General features: G+C 36.9%; 1 protein-coding gene across 1 annotated transcript; it reads right to left on the bottom strand.

The window, feature by feature from the left end:
• Positions 1-1,397: 1,397 nt before the first annotated feature.
• Positions 1,398-11,274, bottom strand: cthrc1a (collagen triple helix repeat containing 1a). Its single transcript, XM_082185274.1, has 4 exons — positions 10,896-11,274; positions 7,663-7,881; positions 4,114-4,330; positions 1,398-2,762 (listed from the first exon to the last, which is right to left on the bottom strand). Exons 1-4 carry the CDS (start codon positions 11,016-11,018, stop codon positions 2,620-2,622), a joined length of 702 nt encoding a protein of 233 aa, XP_082041400.1. The 5' UTR covers positions 11,019-11,274; the 3' UTR covers positions 1,398-2,619.
• Between the last annotated feature and the right edge of the window lie 7,179 nt (positions 11,275-18,453).

Here is an 18,453-nt window from a genome sequence, read left to right as displayed (position 1 = left end):
TTATTTTGTGGTGAAGTAAATACTACAGAAAAAAAAACTATAATTTACATGAAAAAGTTAGTTCAGGCAAGAATAGTGAATAGAAGTAGATAGAATAAGAAAATAAGAAAATTCTATATTAGTACTCAATTCAAGCGTGTAGAAATGAAAGCGTAAATATCAACGTTATAAAATTAAGTAAAATTACTCAACTTTTCTGATTCTGGTGTTCCCACCATGCACTGGGCCTTGAATAATTAATTAGGTTGATTTTTCACTGTTTTCCAGCTGTATTTACACTGTTTTATCATTGCTTTTGTTGTTAGGATTGTAACTTGCCATTTTGTGACATTTGGAGTTCATTTTCTACTCAAAATGACACATTCAAAAACAAAAACGATCGATCAAATGTTACCATCATTGTCTATCAAGTAAAAGCGCAACCTCTAATCCGTAGATATGGTGTCTCACACAATATCTATTGTATTAATTACTTAGATGTTTCTAAGTAAAGCATATTCTTTAAAAGTGTGGTTCAATTCAATGTTATATTGTTTGAGTGAAATGTATTAACAAAGGAAACTTCAACTAAATCGTTTTTACTAAACCTTTTATTAGCAAAGTTACTTATTTCCTTTGTTACTTTCTTAGTTAAGTAGAGTACTTAATTCCATATGTGAAATTTACTTTAAAAATATGCATGCAAAAACTTGCCAAAGAAAAATTAAGTACATTTTACTTATTGTTTTTTTCAGTATTCCATGTTTTTGTGTGTGTGTGTGTGTTTTTGCACTGATTTTCAATCATTTGGTGTTTTTTAGTGAATTTATCAATCAAGTCAGGTCTCAAGTGCACACTGGTGTCACAGCAGATTTACTCCATCATTAACTATCACCATGATCCACTAATCTTTGAAAACCACAGTGTCAAAGACAATACTAATTGTCTTTTTTTGCTATCTTTAATGCAATGGCAGTCATTGACACATTTCTAAGTTACTATAACGTTGTGGGTCAGTGTATCTTAACCTGCACTAACAGTACTCCGATTTCTCTTTTATATTGAATTCTCAGCAGCAAAACAGCTGCAAAACTACTTCAAAACCACACCAGACATTCCAAGCCTTAGTCATGCTACACAGTGCAGTTCACTGCATTTTCCCATCTACACCCCATTTTATGTGGTGCTTTTTGCTTTTTTCATCAGATCTTTAAGCTAATTATCAAGCAGTTGGTCTCAACTAGTTTTATTAACAAGCAGTTTAATATGTATAAATGTGTTTTATTTTTTCAACATGTACTGTACGTATATGTGGAAAAAATTTGTATATGGCGTAACGGGTTAATAAAAGCGTTAATTAAGCGTATTTTTTATTAAAGGTATAGTGGAGGGGGGGGGGGTATTAATGAGCAATATATGTTTACAGCAGTTAATAAAAATTTTCATATTCATGTTAGTTCACAGTGCATTAGCTAATGTCAATAGATACAACTTTGGGTCTTAAAAATGTATTAGTAAATGTTAAGATTAACATTAACTAAGCATAATAAATGCTGTAGAAGTGCAGTTCATTGTTACTTCATGTTAACTAATGTAGTTAACTAATGTTTACAAATGAAAACTTATTGTAAAGTGTTACCTTGGTTTTTAACATTTTTGAAAAGGCCTTTATGGTTGCATTTATTTGATCAAGAATACATTAAAAACAGTAATATTGTGAAATATTGTTATAATAAAAAATAATATTAAATATCATAAAATGTAATTTATTCATGTGATGGCAAAGCTGATTTTTCAGCATCATTACTTCAGTCTTCAGTGTCACATGATCCTTCAGAAATCATTCTAATATTCTGAGTTGATATTTCTTATTATCAATATTAAAAATAGGTGTGCTGCTTCAAATTTTTGTGGAAACCAGAACATTTTTCATTATTTGATTTTTTTTTTTTTATCAATTTAATGCATCCTTGCTGAATAAAAGTATTAAGTTCTTTAAAAAACTACTTTTGAAAAGTAATATATTACATTAAATAAATTGAGATTTGTTTCCACATAATTTTTTTTTAATAATGAAGTGAAACATGACCCTGACTATTTCTTCATAGTTTTTGGTCATTAAAAAAAAAAAAAAAAAAACACAATGGATACAAAAATATGTTGAGTTCTAGTCATACAGGCACAAAGAAGACCACTAAATAAATATTAGCAAAGCAAGGAACATCTTTGTTGGACTCTCTACATAAAAAAATGATGGCAATAACATGGTACAGTGATGACATCATAGGGTAACAACATGGTACTGTTTCAATACCATATTCCTTTACCATGATATTTACATAGTACAAGGTCCTTTTTCATCATTCAAATTTGTATCATGGTATTGTCCAAAGAACCATAGTACTAACATGATACTTATTTCTCTCTAATTGTCTGCTATCTAAATTGAGCATACTGAGTCCCTCTTAACTGAGCCGGAGAATCATAATCTAATACATGAGAGTTGCACTGACTCAAAGCAACACTATTAGTTTTAATTTGTCCAATTTCTATGAGGAAGGTCCTTTCTGTGAAAGGAACATGATGTCGCTGTCTTCTATTGCCATGGTGACAGCGACAGTGATCAGTTAGAAGGGATGCTCATTTTGGAAGCTCTTCGATGATCACCCTGGACACAGAGTTCCATCCTGTAGATGCGTCACCACGAGGGTAGTCGGCACAAGTGCCCACCCATATCCCAACATCCACCAGACCAGCCTGGATCCCATCACAGAGCCCCTCGACTGGCAGAAAAAACACAAGCAGTTGTTACAGAGGCAGACACAAATTTCTCTTGCATTTTTTTGTCATTAGTATTTAATATTAATCAATTATATAAGCATAATGATTAAACATAATATTAAACCTAATGATAAACACACACAAACACATATAGTATAAAAATTATTTAAGGAAAAAACTTATTTGAACTTACTAAAGAATAGATCTTTTTTAAGTATTTTAACAAGTCACAATTTATTTATTTTTAAATCACAGGTTAAATAGTGCTGTCAAGTTATTTATAAATAATGAATATCACACGTTGTATATATCCATCCAAACAGTTTTTAATTGCGATTAGAGAGAATTTCAACAAGTATAAAAATCACAATTTTTATATTTTTTTATTTGTGATGTCTGTTAGGGCATATATTTCACTGGAATTGTTTTTGTGTGTGCGTGTCTGTGTGCACTATTCAGTGTTCAGTTTTGCTAAATGAATTAAAATCGCTGTATATAGATAAGATGTATGCTGAGATGTGAGCTGGTGAGAAACCACAAAGAGCTCTCAAATTCCTCTGGTCTCTCTGTAATTGCAGCATAGATGGTTACGAAAACTGCCAAACTGCCTTCGACCACACAAAAGAAAACTCAGAGGAATCCATGTGACAAAGAAATCTGCATGAGAGTCTTTTTCTGCGTTCAAAAATATGAAATGTGTACGATAGTGGATTATGGTTATGAAAGAATGGTATTTCAAACGGAATCGTTTTTTTTTTTTTTAAACAGTTTGTGATCATTAGAAAGTGTCAGTCATGTGATTAATGAACGTGGTTAAAAAATTGAGTTTTAAATAAACAAACTCTTGTAAATACACAATATATGTGGAGTGTATGTTTTAATGGAATGTATATTTTGGTGGTGTAGAGTCCATTTTATGTTTGCTATGTGCCATATTTTGGAAACCACAAAGCCATAAATAGATGTGAAATGTATATCTGCATAATTACAGAGCGTCTGAATCACACATGCAGCCATAAACAAGTATAATGGTTAAAAATATTATTATAACATCAAGCTTTTTATTTGAAAATATATGGGAATGAATTAGGCCCTAATATATATTTAAGTAGTTAATTATAAGATCCAAGCAAATAAGTTTGAAATAAGTTATTAATAATTTTATTGGCAACATTTTACAATAATTCTATTGCACAGATACATTTTAACACGTTAAGTTTCTTTTTAAGTGTCTAAGCAGTGTTTATCTTATTTGTCTATGTAAAATTTGTATCATTTTTGCAATTTACTGACAAAAAAATTAAAAAATGACCTTATCTTGCAGATTAGATGCAGATAGTTTGTAAATGATACCTGTGGACGTCCTGTGTATGTTTATGGTGGAGTTGAGTTCAGGGCTGCCCTGGTCCAGGTAAATGATGGATTCTATGGGTAACGGTCCAGTGCATTCTGCCCCATTAAAGGTGAAGTACCAGCGCTGACAGCAGGCCGTCTTACACTTAAGCCTGAGTGAACCGCTGAACAGCACACGCAGAGCACTGTCTGGACGCTGCTTGGTGAATGTGCACTCCTGTGACAGAGAAATCAAGTCATTTTCCATAGTTAAATCACTGAATGAATGTCTGATGAGGCAACCTATACAGTTGTGTTCAAAATAATAGCAGTTCAACATCACTAACCAGATAAATCACTGTTTTTGGTAGAAATTATATTTCTACATGGCAAATAATTTACTAGTAGGTGTAGAAGAGTAATAGAAAAACAACAGACCCAACAGTCATGACATGAATGCTGCTTATTCTGTGTAATTGAATCATTAGCTGAAAGGGGCGTGTTCAAAATAATAGCAGTGTGGAGTTCAATTAGTGAGGTTATTCATTCTGAAAAAACTGGTGTCAAACAAGTAGCCCTTATTTAAGGACAACGGGAGTACTGTACTGTCCATGGTGGTTATAGTGCATTTCTCTCTGAAAATCTGAGTAAAATGGACCATTCCAGACATTGTTATGAAGAACAGCGCACTTTGATTAAAAAGTTGATTGGAGAGGGTCAAATATATAAAGAAGTGCAGAAAATGATAGGTTGCTGAGCTAAAATGATATCAAATGCTTTAAAATGGCAACCAAAACCAGAAAGACGTGGAAGAAAACAGAAAACTATTTGAATGGATCGAAGAATAGCCAAAATGGCAGAGACTCAGCCAATGAACAGCTCCAGGGTGATCAAAGAAGATCTAAAGTTACCTGTGAGTACTGTTACAATTAGAAGACACCTATGTAAAGCCAAGCTATCGGCAAGAAGCCCCCGCAAAATCCCACTGTTGAAAAAATGACGTGCTAAAGAGGGTACAATTTGCCACAGAACACATTGACTGGCCTAAAGAGAAATGGCGCAATATTTTGTGGACTGGTTAAAGCAAGATTGTTATTTTTGGGTCTAGGGGCCACAGAAAGTTTGTCAGACGACCCCCAAACACTGAATTCAAGCCACAGTACAGTGAAGCATGATGGCACAAGCACCATGATATGGGGATGTTTCTCATACTATGGTGTTGCGCTTATTTATCACATACAACAGATCATGGATCAGTTTGAGTACATCAAAATACTTAAAGAGGTCATGTTGCCTTACGCCGTAGAGGGAATGCCCTTGAAATGGGTGTTTCAACAAGAAAACGACCCCAAACACACCAGTAAGCAAGCAGCATCTTGGTTCCAGACCAACAAGATTAACATTATGGAGTGGCCAGCCAAATCCCCGGACCTTAATCCAATAGAAAACTTGTGGGGTGACATCAAAAATGCTGTTTTTGAGGCAAAAATGGAGAAATGCAGAGGAATTGTGGTATGTAGTGCAATCGTCCTGGGCTGGAATGCCAGAAGTTGGTCGACTCCATGCAACACAGATGTGAAGCAGTTCTCAGAAACCGTGGTTACAACTAAATATTAGTTCAGTGATTCACAAGAAAGCTAAATCTTCAAGCATTTTTCAGTATATACAGTAAATGTTTGACTTTGTAAAGAAAAATGCGTGTATTGAAATAAAAGTAAAATTATTATGAGGATTTTGAGCTTTACACCGTTTTTTAAACACACTGCTATTATTTTGAACACAGCTGTATATGTCTATAGTATAATATGTGTTATAGACTATTTTGGTTTGGCAACAATAGAGTGCTGCATGTATTAATGTAGGCTAAATCTCGGAAACAAATTTCTATTTACCACTTCCTGTTCCAGCGCCTTGAAGTCAATGGGTTTTTTTAAATGGATTTTTGGTAAAATGCCTGAAATGAGGTCTGTGTTTAATCCAAACTCAACATATTTTCACATGTTAGTCCATGACATAAAATACATCAGTAACACACCACTTGTAATTTTGTACAACTTTTACAACTTTTACTTGTCTTGATAAAGGCAGTTGCTAACAAATGTCTAAATGGGACTACAGAGGTTGTCTGGGACATTAAACATCATCATGCTAGTCTGGTTTCACAGCCTTATTATGTTCATCCAATCCTCAGCACTGAGTCCTGCTGAAGCAGCTCTAAATATATAATTTTTAAAAATATATTATTATGCTAATAAATGATAAATAAAATATGATACAGCAATAGAATAGACTAATATGATTCATATTCTTTTGGTTTCTCTACCCAATACATAATTTTTTTTACAAATGCAGTGAAAATACAGGTATCGGTACTCTATATCGGCAAGTATCAAAAATTAAAGAATCGGTATCGGACTCGTTCTGGAAAAAGTGTTATCGGTGCATCCCTAGTTTTTGTCGAGGGAACCAGGCTTATGCGAACTTAAAGTTTGACCTAAACTACATCATCACTGCTGTGCTCACGTTTAAAGCCATTACCATTGATGTTAAAGGTGAAGTGTGTCATTTTTTTGGGGATGTTAAAATGCTTCCAATCCGTTTGATTTGTCAGCTGATTTCCTGAAGACTGTGAACACTGTAGCACTTTTAAAACATTGCTGTGTTTGTTTGAGCATGTTATCTTCTGGCTCAACCAATGGTGTGAGTTTGGGACAGGGCTAACTGTTTGTCCTTTTAACTTTTCATCTCCAACAAACGACGGAAGCCATTCATTTCCAATGTAGAGTAGTATGAGAGCTGCATGAAGTTCCGATCATATGTGCACACAGAATTTTCAGATCCAATTTGAGCTTTGGTTGTGCTAATATTTGAACTTCTGCAGCTAGACCATTTGTGACTGTCCGATCAATGATGTATCCTCAGAACTTGAGATGAGAACTACCAATATTAAGTATAAAATAAGTATTTTTTATCATTTTTATTGGGTAACTCTTTACAGTAAGGTCCCATCAGTTAATGTTAGTTAATGAATTATGCATTAGTAAATATTGAAATTAACATTAAATAAGATTAATAAACGCTTTAGAAGTATTTTTCATTGTTAGTTCATGTTAACCAGTGTACATAGTTAACAAATGGAACCTTATTGTTATTGTTAAGTTAATTATTTATGTTTTAAATGATTTATTAGCTCAAGAAAACCTTATGGTTTTTCAAACATATTGGTGGTCATTTTTTTTTTTTTTTGTTGATATACTCACACATTCATTATTTATTCATTTTACCATCGAAATGTGACAGTCGTAAGCTTAAAGTTTGGCTGGCATAGCCCTGTTTGCCCCTTCTTATACCTTTTTCACTAGCGAAGGTTTTCTGTTAATGTTATCGTAGGGCCATCAGCCAATAAGTGTTGTGATGATGTCATTTCCTGAGGCTCCAGAGTCATTAGTCACATACCATTTATGACTAGTCCAAAACAACATGGCAGCAAAACTGAGAACCCATGAGCAAAGTACATTCAGAGAATATAAGGGAGTTGAATAGCTCTTCCTTTAAGAACATAATACTTACAGCTATTTTGCCTAGATCAATGCCGTAGTTCAATGAATTCCAAGCACACTGTTTGAAGTTAGGTTTCCAGGGATCATCAAACCTTTCTGTCACACACTCTCCCTTCTCGCCTTTAAATCCATCTCTCCCAGGGATTCCTGGTGTTCCTGGAATGCCATTTATCCCCGGGTTCCCATCCCTGCCTTGCACTCCAGGTACACCCTGCATGCATGGCTGGTACTAATGACAAAAACATGAAGAAAAGAGGCATGAAACTATTTCAGTACTTTTCAGAGTCTTTTGGCTTGTTAATGAGGATGACAGTGATTCACCATGATGCACAGTCCGCTGTGGGTGGGAGAGCACCATGACCCTGTTTTCTTGAAGACGGATACATTTGTGCCGAAATGGCAAAAACAATGAAAACATAAAATTGGATGAAGAACTTGTGTTAAATCCCCTGACCACAGTCACAGCCTGTTCACTTGATTCAAAGGGATAGTTCATTTTCAGTACATTTTGTTATCATTTACTCAACCTCAAGTTGTTCCAAACCTGTATGAATTTCTTTCTTCTGCTGAACACAAAAGAAGATATTTTAAAGAGAAAGTCTGTAACCAAACAGTTGATAGGCCCCATTGACTTCCATAGTATTATTATTTTTTGCATACTGTAGAAGTCATTGGGGCCCATCAACTGTTTGATTACTGACATTCTTCAAAATATCTTCTTTTGTGTAATACAGGTTTAGAACAACTTGAGTGTGAGTAAATGATGACATATTTTTCATTTTTGGTTGAACTATACCTTTAAGCTATAGCTCTTACACAAGACATGAATATTTACAGGTATTCTGGCAGACTTTTGAAAATTTGGAGGATTTTTTCTTACACTGTAATCATATATTGCTGTTTGTTGAAATAATAACAACAATAAAATATCTGAATTAAGGCCTGTTCACACCAAAAACAATAACTATAAAGATAACTATAACGATAGCTATATTAGCATCTACACCAATGGACAATAACTTCTGTTTATTAAAAGTTGTATGCAGTTAAGCTGTCTGCCGCTTTAAATGTTCAAGCTCCTTAAAATCAGGTGGATTCTGATTGGCTATAAATGTTTGTATCATCCATGAGCTGCCGTTTTTATTATAGTTGTGAAGTGGACTCTGCTATTCTTATACATTTTGAATTATTTTTAAAACAATATCTTTATCATTGGTTATCGTCCTTGGTTTGAACTGGCCTTTAGTCTTTGTCAGATTTCTTGTGTTTTCATCCAGTAAGTAAATTTAATCCACTTTCTTGGGGTTTTTCAATAATGACAGTTCTCTATTGCTGCCTTGCGGTGGTTTTACAGACCAAGGCCAATTCTCACAGGTTTTATGGAATCATATATGTATACACCAGTGGGACATAAAAAAATCCAAATGAGTCTTAGTGGTGTGGTTTGTTTGCATCCACTGATAAGAATGTGGAAAGTTTTCTGTTTGGTTAGATATTACTCGCTTGCGTTTTAAAGTTAGCCAACCAAAAGCATTTCAAAATTCACCAAGAAGTGTATTACATTTATGCATTTGGCAGACGCTTTTATCCAAAGCGACTTACATTGCGTTATCCTATACATTTATACATAGGTATGTGCAATCCCCTGGGATCGAAACCCACAACCTTGCGTTGTTAACGCAATGCTCTTACCACTGAGCTACAGATGCAAAGGTCTTTTATGCAAAGGTCATCTTGATCACACTTGGCCATTGTGGAAATTAACACCATTTCAATTTAAGCATCTGTCACCACTTTACCAAAGTGAGCAGCTGAATGAATCAGATTAAATTAAATTAATTGAGTGAAACTCTTACCAGTTAATAAAGATAGGTGGATCTTGATTTGCATTTTTATTTTTTTTTATTATTCATTCATTCATTCATTACATTTTGGACTGTTCAGTTCAGCAATAACACGGTATTCAGTATATTGTTATCACTGTTTTTTTATATTATTATTATCATCATCTTATTATTAATTTGACTTTATTTATTTGCATATAGCCAAATACTTTGACTTGAAAGGTTTGTGTGTGGTTTGCAGAACTGTTGGTCCATTTACCGTTATACATAATTTCATACATTCAATAGGCTAGATTAAACTGTGATCACGAAACAAATCTACCGCATGTAGCATTTTCTATAAAGAGTCGCTTGAGGGTATGGCCATTGCATTGAGTAGCCTAGTCAGAATTTTGCCGGATCTATTTGTTTCAATGAAACAGTTCAAAAAGCTGGTTCTTTTGAGACGATTATTTCGACCGTCGATGTTTAATTACCGACAATAATTTTAGATTAGGCCAACATATCATATGCGTCAGCTCTTGCGTTGTTTATGGTTACAACACGTCATCCACTTCTGGCTCCCATTCAAATTCTTACAATCGTGTTCTTACAAACGCTTTGCGAATCGATTCAACTGAATGAATTCCGAATCAATAATTAGTTAGCGATTCAAACATCACTACAAAGCCAACCCAAACAGCAACATTGCGTCGGCCGAGTTCCGGACCACATCTGGTAGCCTACATGTGGATTCCATGCGTACCAGATGTGGGCCGGATCTGGACCAACACTATGTTGCTGTCTGGGAAGCCATTGTTCATTGGGCTTCACGTGTGTACACGTGTGTGTGTGTGTGTGTGTGTGTGTGTGTGTGTGTGTGTGTAGGTTTATATTACATTTTGGGGACCAAATAAAAAACCCGAGATCACCTACATTGTGAGGAAATGGATTAGCCTAATAAACATACTAAATCATATTTTAGCAAAAAGGTTTATGTGATGGGTAGGTAGCGGGGTAGTGTTAGGGAATAGAAGATACAGTTTGCAAAATCACTACGCCTATGGTGAGTCCCCGAAACCGTGTGTGTGTATTTTAGCGCAATAAAAAAGAAAAGAAAAAAAAGCAACACGATACTAATTAACATAAATTATTTAATTATAACCTATTCTCTGAATCCATTAATAGGCTGAATTCTGCCTTTCCCCTATGAACTAAAGTTTTATTGAAATTTCCAATCAAACGTAGGCTAATCAAACTAATCATAAGTAGGCTAACGGAGAACTTTAAAGTGAAAAGCCACTTTGGAATATTCCCGCAACGGGAATAGCCAACAGCCTATCATCTGGTACGATGCATCTTCGCTGTCTTTGACCTGGGTTTGCATTTTAACATTTCTTTAAAACGTATCTTAGCCTACCTTGTCAGTAAACTCCGCGTCTCTTTGCCGGGCGCTCCTTTCTTTAGCTTTTTCGGCGAAACAGAATGTCAAAGTTATCCAAAAGCAAATGAGAAGCTGAGGCAGTATTTTAACCATCATCATTGCTAAACTGCAGAGGTTCACAGCGTGCGCGCGCCTGCTCTGATCCAACTGTTGCCAACTAATAACTTTTTTCTAAGAGAATGAGACTATTCTGTCTTCCTGCAGGGGGCGCGTGACAACTAAGAAAGATCTATAGACCAGTGTTCAAACCTCGGGACATGTGTCATTGGAGATAGATATGTTGGCTATACTTAAATTTCGAGGATTATTAACTGATACATAAATGAAAATCCGCCCAATAATCTCTATTTTATGCATAGCTTCATCGTCTAATCACAAACGACAGCTGTGATTGATCCTTCCAGACCAGCGATGAGAAAACTATATGTACCACGTGGCAACACACCTAATGATACACTTCATCTGAGAGCAAATAGCTCTGACTCCACCCACCCATTGCTCAGATGTTAAGATCAAACAGTATACTAGCCTATATCTATTCACACTGTAGTGTGACGACAGTACTAGCCTACTATAGGCTATATATCATATCAATATTTGCATTTGTGAAAACAATGTAAACAATATGCTTGGTACAAACAACATCTACTTCTATTTACACCCAGAGTAAATAGCATCCACTTTTTTTTTTTTTACACAAAATGTAAAACTGACCATTCAGAATAAGTTCATTTATTTTTATTTTAACAAGAAGTGATTTAAAAATGTAACCTGGTTGTATCACAAAGACATATAGTCATACAGTTGTTCCTGAACAAGTAGTCTATTCATTCAGTGAGTTTCTTTTCCCTCTCTTGACCTGGAGGCACCACAGAGACAGGAACTGTAGGGGGTCTCAGACCACAGCTGAGGTATTTCCCTGTCAACATCCCGTAAGCCCGCCTCATGCCATATGAAAACACAGACATTAGCCATATTAATAATGCTATCTGAAGAAATAGCAAACATTTGCCTCCAAGAGAATTCTGTCTCAATTTAGCCTTGAGATGTGACCATTAGAGAAATTTCAGTTAAATTTGGGCGGTGGTGGTGGCGCAATGGATAAGACACATGCCTTTGGTGTGAGAGACCCGGGTTTGAATCCACTGTGAGACACCAATGTGTCCCTGAGCAAGACACTTAACCTCTAGTTGCTCCAGAGGCGTGCGACCTCTGACATATATAGCAATTGTAAGTCGCTTTGGATAAAAGCGTCAGCTAAATGAATAAATGTAAATTTCAAACTTTCACTTTCAACCCAAACAGCTTTCTGTTGCATATCGTATGTCCTGTAACTGGTCATTATTTCAATAACTTTAATGCCTTTACTAGCTATTGTTATGTTGTTATTGTTAACTGAAACTTGCATAAAAACATTAAAGCTGAAATAAAACATAAATATTACATGAAAAGACTTACATAAAAACTTACAATTAAAAAAACGTAAAAAGTAGAAATGTTGCATTGCCAACTAATGTAAGATAAGTTGAAGTACATAAATAGACATTTAGAAAAAAAATTATACAGAAAAAATATTATACAGAAACAGATCTTATTAAACTAAAATGACATTTAAAAACATTTAGTGGTGTTTTTTTATTTATTAAAATTTAGCATGATTTATAAATTGTTTTCCTCATAGCGACCAAAATTTTGATCCGACAATGTAAAAAAAATCCAGGTTTTACTATCCTTGTGAGGACATGTGTGACACACACACACCAAAATATGGTTGAGTAGACACACATACACTCACAAAATAGTTTTCAAGAATTAATGTTTTTTTACTCTTTTCTATGAGTATATCTCATTACTATTTTTTGAGGTAGATTATTTAAATTTAAATGAACAGTTTAACAATTTAAATGACTAGTACCACTATATCTATTTACATGAACACAGAGAAAGGAACCAGTAGATGGCAGAAGCGCTTTATTATAAAACTCATCCTGTTCAAAAATGGCAAACATCCACACCACTTATAAATTGCACTTTCAACTTGATAACTGTAACATCTCAGTAAGAAATCAAAAGTTAGGAGCAAAGCATACTATACCTGTACAGGCAACACTTAATTTAGACAGTACATTTTTGTTATATTATTATGGCTTTAAGACTGCATCACCTCCGCTAACAAAAATTCCCATTAAGTTATGAAACTGTTATTTCTGAATGATCTCTGAACGATCAAAATTTGCAATATATTACATATTTAAAAAAAAAAAATGAAAAAAAAATTCTTATAAAAACGTTAAAGGAATATTCAATTTTTATCATTTTGCAAACATTATGAGAACGTTATAGAAATTATAGAAATATAGTAAAAGTGTAGTAACCATGTTTTTTGGCGGATTGATTACCAGTTTGGTTTACTACAAATACCATGGTTAAACTATGGTTAGTATAGCAAAACCATGGTTAATTTGTGGTTACCATATAACCATAGTGTTTTGGTTTTATTTGCAGTAAAACCATGGTGCATTTTCATAAGGGTTATTTTTTTAATGTTCTCTGAACTTTCTGGGGGGAAAAAATTGTAACATTTAAAAAAGACATTTCAGAACACAATGTTCCATGAACAATGTATAAATGACGTTTTTGCGCTAACATTTTGGGAACATCATGAAAGACTAGATAACTTTTTCTGTTAGCATTGCTGAATATTTGTCCATTACTTTGAGAGAAAGTTCTGAGAACGTTCCCTGTTAGCTGGGCTATTGCTCATATTTGTTGGATCTGACCAATAGAAAGCAACCACCCTAGCATAATGGTGTTGACTTATGCATTGGCAAACACCACTCATATTCTTTCTCAGAAAATAAAAAAATCTGCTTCATAAATCACACTGCACATGAGCTATTAGTATGTATCGTGTGGTGTGTCCATGTGTCTAGCTCTATGAGCCAAACCTCTCCTGTCCACTGAATGACTCACAATAGGCAATTACAGAGTGGGAAGCCGTTGCTTAAGAAAAGTACAGCCTTGTTGTAATATTGTTCCTATGCAACAAGTAGAGAACAGACAACTACATACTTTGCATTTAAATCAAAGGCGCCCATTTTAGACAGCTTGTTAGTCTAATTACAAGCAAATACAGCCACCCTTACTTCAGTCTGCTGAAATTCAAAGTGACTTGGTTTGTTAAATTCAACAAAGGGGAAGCACAATAAGGATAATTAGAAAGTAAAAACAAAATGACATTAGTTCTTTTGTTACCACAGAGGAGAGGTGTAAAGTCTATCACTAGAGCAGAGTTTGTTAATTTGAGTAAATAGAATTACCGTAAAAAGAAATTAGAGGCAATTAAATAAGACAAAGCTCCTAGCGGCCTTTTTTATTGTTCTTTTTTAATTAATATGATCAGTGCACTTATTTAGAGTTTGTTTGTTTCCAAACTCCTGCTGAGAATAAACCCTTTCAAGTCAGTTGTAACTTCTCATATAATCGTGTTTTCCATGGAGAGGATTGACAACACAATTATAAGAGGTTGATGACGTTGAAAATGCCATTTTATGCTGTTAGCCTAGTCTTACTTTGTTATGCTCAGTGCAAAAGCATAGATAAAGTAAGGATTTTAACCATTAGAGAGAATATTGTGGTGAACGTCTCGGGTTACTTGACTGTAACCCTGTTCCCTAAAAAAGTGGGAACGAAATGCTGCGTTGAGCACTATGGGAAATACATCTTTGTATGACCAGCTGGACCCCTCACAGTTGTGTAGTTTGTGCTCACACGCATGCAAAAGGACTCAAGGACGTGTGAGCCAGTGACCCAAGAAACCTTAGGCAAGTAGTCAGGATGAGGATGCAAAATTGATTTCACCATCCCAGGGGCAAAGTCTAAGCAGGATGGTGAGATAGACAGCGCCTGCAAATCCCCAATTCTTTTTAGGGAGGTGGTAGCCATAAGAAAAACATTTTTAGAGTCAGAAGCTTGTCAGCTACCAGCCCCTCAAGGACAATAGCTAAGTCCCATGAAGGAGTCTTGGTTCTAATGGGAGGCCTCAGTCGCATGGCCCCAAGGATGAAGCCAGCAAGCATAGGATGCTTCCCAAGTGGTTGTGTTGTCCACCCGCACTAGGACATGACATAGAGAGGGTACGGAGTCAGGGCCTTATCTGCCTTTTGGGATTGGCCCTTGGATGAAACATGTACAACTGAAACATGTACAATTGATCACCATGGACGCAGATGCCATGAGACCAAACATTTATTGGTACTGACAAACAGTAAGAGCTTGACCTAGCCTGACTTTGCTCAGGATGTTCTGGATGGTCTCGATTCGAGAGGGAGACAATTGTGTCTGCATCGTGGTCGAATCCCATAGGTATGTCGTTCTCTGGGTAGGAGAGAGAACGCTTTTGCTGACTTGAGTCTCATTCCCAGAGAGATGATATGAGCTAGAATAACATCTCAGTGTTGTGACGCCAACTCTTGGGACTGGGCTAGTATCAGCCAGTCATCTAGGTAATTCAAAATGTGGATGCCCTGGAATCGCAAAGGAGCCAGCACTGCATACATGCACTTTTTGTAAGACTTGAGAAATTATAAAATGCCAGGCAGTCTGGTTGAGGAATGACCACTCCCCGAGAAGACAAAGGACGTTTCTGTCAGGAAGTAGAAGCGGATTCAGTACTGAGTGAAAAAGAATGTTTAATGAAAATAATCAGCAGTGATGATAGAATTGGTCAGAGTAGTTGGATAGCAGGTAACCGTGTTGAACCGGGGCAGGCGGATTAATATTAGAGTGAAAAAATGGCTTCAATCTGAAGACATTAAAGATGGAATGAATTCTCCTATATGCAGGAGGAAGTTTAAGGTGGACTGCCACCAGACTAAGGATCTTGGTGACAGTGAACGGGCCGATGAATTTGGGAGCTAGTTTGTTACAGACGGAGCGGAGAGGAATGTTCTTTAAAAAAAGCCACACTTTTTGACCCACGTCATAAACGGGAGGCTTCGACCGGTGTCGATCGGCCTGAGCCTTAGTGCACGCTCCCATCTGGAGGAGAGTCTCACGGGCTCTTCTCCAAGTGTGGCAGCATCGCTGGGTGAAGGCGTGAGCAGAAGGGACCGCGACTTCGGATTCCAGACTCGGAAAAATAGATGGCTGGTAACCTAAGCTACACTCAAACGGAGAGAGGCCCGTGGATGACACTGTTAACGAGTTATGTGCATACTCAACCCATGAGAGTTGCTGGCTCCAGTAGGAAGGATTCTGGGAAACCAAACATCGCAACACTCTCTCCAAGTCCTGGTTGCCCCGCTCGGTTTTGCCTTTGCTCTGAGGATGAAACCCCGAAGACAGACTGACCAGGGTCTCGAAGGGACAGACAGCGGTTGAAGTAACCCATCTGGGGGTCGATTGGAAGTCTTACCACGGGCACAGACAGAACCGGCCAAAACAAAACCCTTAATGTCGCGAGCCATGGAGGGCCACCAGAACCGTTGCAAGACCAAAAAGCTGGTCATTTTACTCCTGGGTGACACACCACATTAGGTGTTATACTCGATTGCAACCTGTCTTTTGAAAATCATATTTCATATGTTACAAAAACAGCCTTTTTCCACCTTAGAAACATTGCTAAGCTACGTAATATGCTATCAGTTTCTGATGCAGAAAAGTTAGTTCATGCATTCATGACCTCGAGACTGGATTACTGTAATGCCTTATTAGCTGGTTGTCCTGCATCCTCAATAAACAAGCTACAGTTAGTCCAAAATGCCGCCGCAAGAGTTCTTACGAGATCAAGAAAATATGATCATATAACACCGATTTTATCATCACTGCATTGGTTACCTATAAAGTTCCGTATTAATTACAAGGTATTGCTACTGACTTATAAAGCCCTAAACGGCTTAGCTCCAGTCTATTTAACGGATCTTCTATCGCCCTATAATCCATCGCGCTCTTTAAGATCACTAAATTCAAGGCTTTTGGTCATACCTAGGATATCCAGAACCACCAAAGGAGGGAGAGCATTTTCACATTTGGCTCCAAAACTCTGGAATAGTCTTCCTGATACTGTTCGTTGCTCAGACTCGCTCTCCCAGTTTAAAACTAGATTAAAGTCGCATCTCTTCAGCCAGGCATTCATATAATCCCACAGTTCAAACTACAATCCGGCCTCTAGCTCATAAATGCCAGAGGAGAACTGGCCCCCGACTGAGCCTGGGTTCTCCCAAGGTTTTTTTTTTCTCCATTAGGTCACCTGATGGAGTTTTAGGACACCATTAGGTCACTTGATGGAGTTTTTCGGTTCCTTGCCACTGTTGCCTTTGGCTTGCTCAGTTGGGGATATTTTGGGGATATTTAATTTAATTTTATCAATCAATAAATTCCTCTTGAAACAAACTTTGTTGTATTATTTAAATTGAATACTGTGAAGCTGCTTTGATACAATCTGATTGTGAAAAGCGCTATACAAATAAACTTGACTTGACTTGACCACATTAGAGCAATGACCCCACCGAATGACATCGGACTGTGACCCTTCCTGTACAATAAACAACCTGGTGGACACTCGGGCAGAGGCGTTACCCCTTCTAAGGCCGTGCAGACCTTTGACTCGATCTCCCATGTGAGTGTGGAGACAATGAGTCTCTCAGGTATAATGCACTCGGTAGTGGACAGGCGTTCGGAACAGTCAAAAACGTGAGATAAGGCATCAGGTTTTATGTTTTTAGAACCCGGACGATAAGAAAGGGAAAAATGAAAACGACCCAAAAAAAAGTGCCCAACGAGCGTCCTGGAGTTGAGTCGTTTGGCTGATCTGATATATTCGAGATTCTTATGGTCGGTCCAGACGATAAAAGGTACCCCCGAACCCTCTAACCAATGACACCATTCCTCCAACGCTAACTTGACTGCCAGTAGCTCTCTGTTACCAATGTCATAATTACGTTCGGCAGACGATAAACAATGAGAAAAAAAACGCGCAAGCATGCATCTTTTCATCCGTGGATGAGAGCTGGGAGAGAACCGCTCCTACCCCCACCTCCGACGTGTCGACCTCCACCACAAACTGACTGGAAGGATCAGGGGCTATCAGAATGGGAGCTGAAACAAAGCGGCTCTTGAGGTTGGAAAATGCAGCTTCAGCTGCACCGGACCACCTGAACGTCATTTTGGTGGAGGTCAAGGCGGTCAGAGGAGCAGCTAGTTGGCTGAAATTGCTAATGAAATGCCGGTAGAAATTGTCGAATCCCAGAAACCTCTGCAGGGCCTTACGGGAATCTGGGATTGGCCAATCAACCACAGCCTTAACCTGGTCGGGATCCATGCGCACTCCCTTGGACGAGATGATGTAACCAAGAATGGTACTGACTGTGCATGAAACGCGCCTTTCTCTGCCTTGACAAAAAGCCCATTGACGTGCTTGAGAAGACCCTCCTGACATGCTGAAAATGTTCCTGGAGGGACGAAGAAACAATCAGAATGTCATCCAGGTAGACATATATAAACTGATCATTCATGTCTCTCAGCATGTCATTAA

This window comes from Leuciscus leuciscus (assembly GCF_965113295.1).
Source record: "Leuciscus leuciscus genome assembly, chromosome: 12".
In the NCBI taxonomy this organism is placed as follows: domain Eukaryota; kingdom Metazoa; phylum Chordata; class Actinopteri; order Cypriniformes; family Leuciscidae; genus Leuciscus; species Leuciscus leuciscus.
Note: the sequence above shows the minus strand (reverse complement) of the source record. Positions and strands in the feature narration are given on the sequence as shown.

Coding starts and splice junctions, on each gene's coding strand:
- cthrc1a (XM_082185274.1), bottom strand. CDS start 11,018: ATGATGATGGTTAAAATACTGCCTCAGCTTCTCATTTGCTTTTGGATA. Junction 7,882..10,895: donor ACGCGGAGTTTACTGACAAG/GTAGGCTAAGAT, acceptor TTTTGTCATTAG/TACCAGCCATGCATGCAGGG. Junction 4,331..7,662: donor TTGATCTAGGCAAAATAGCT/GTAAGTATTATG, acceptor TCTCTGTCACAG/GAGTGCACATTCACCAAGCA.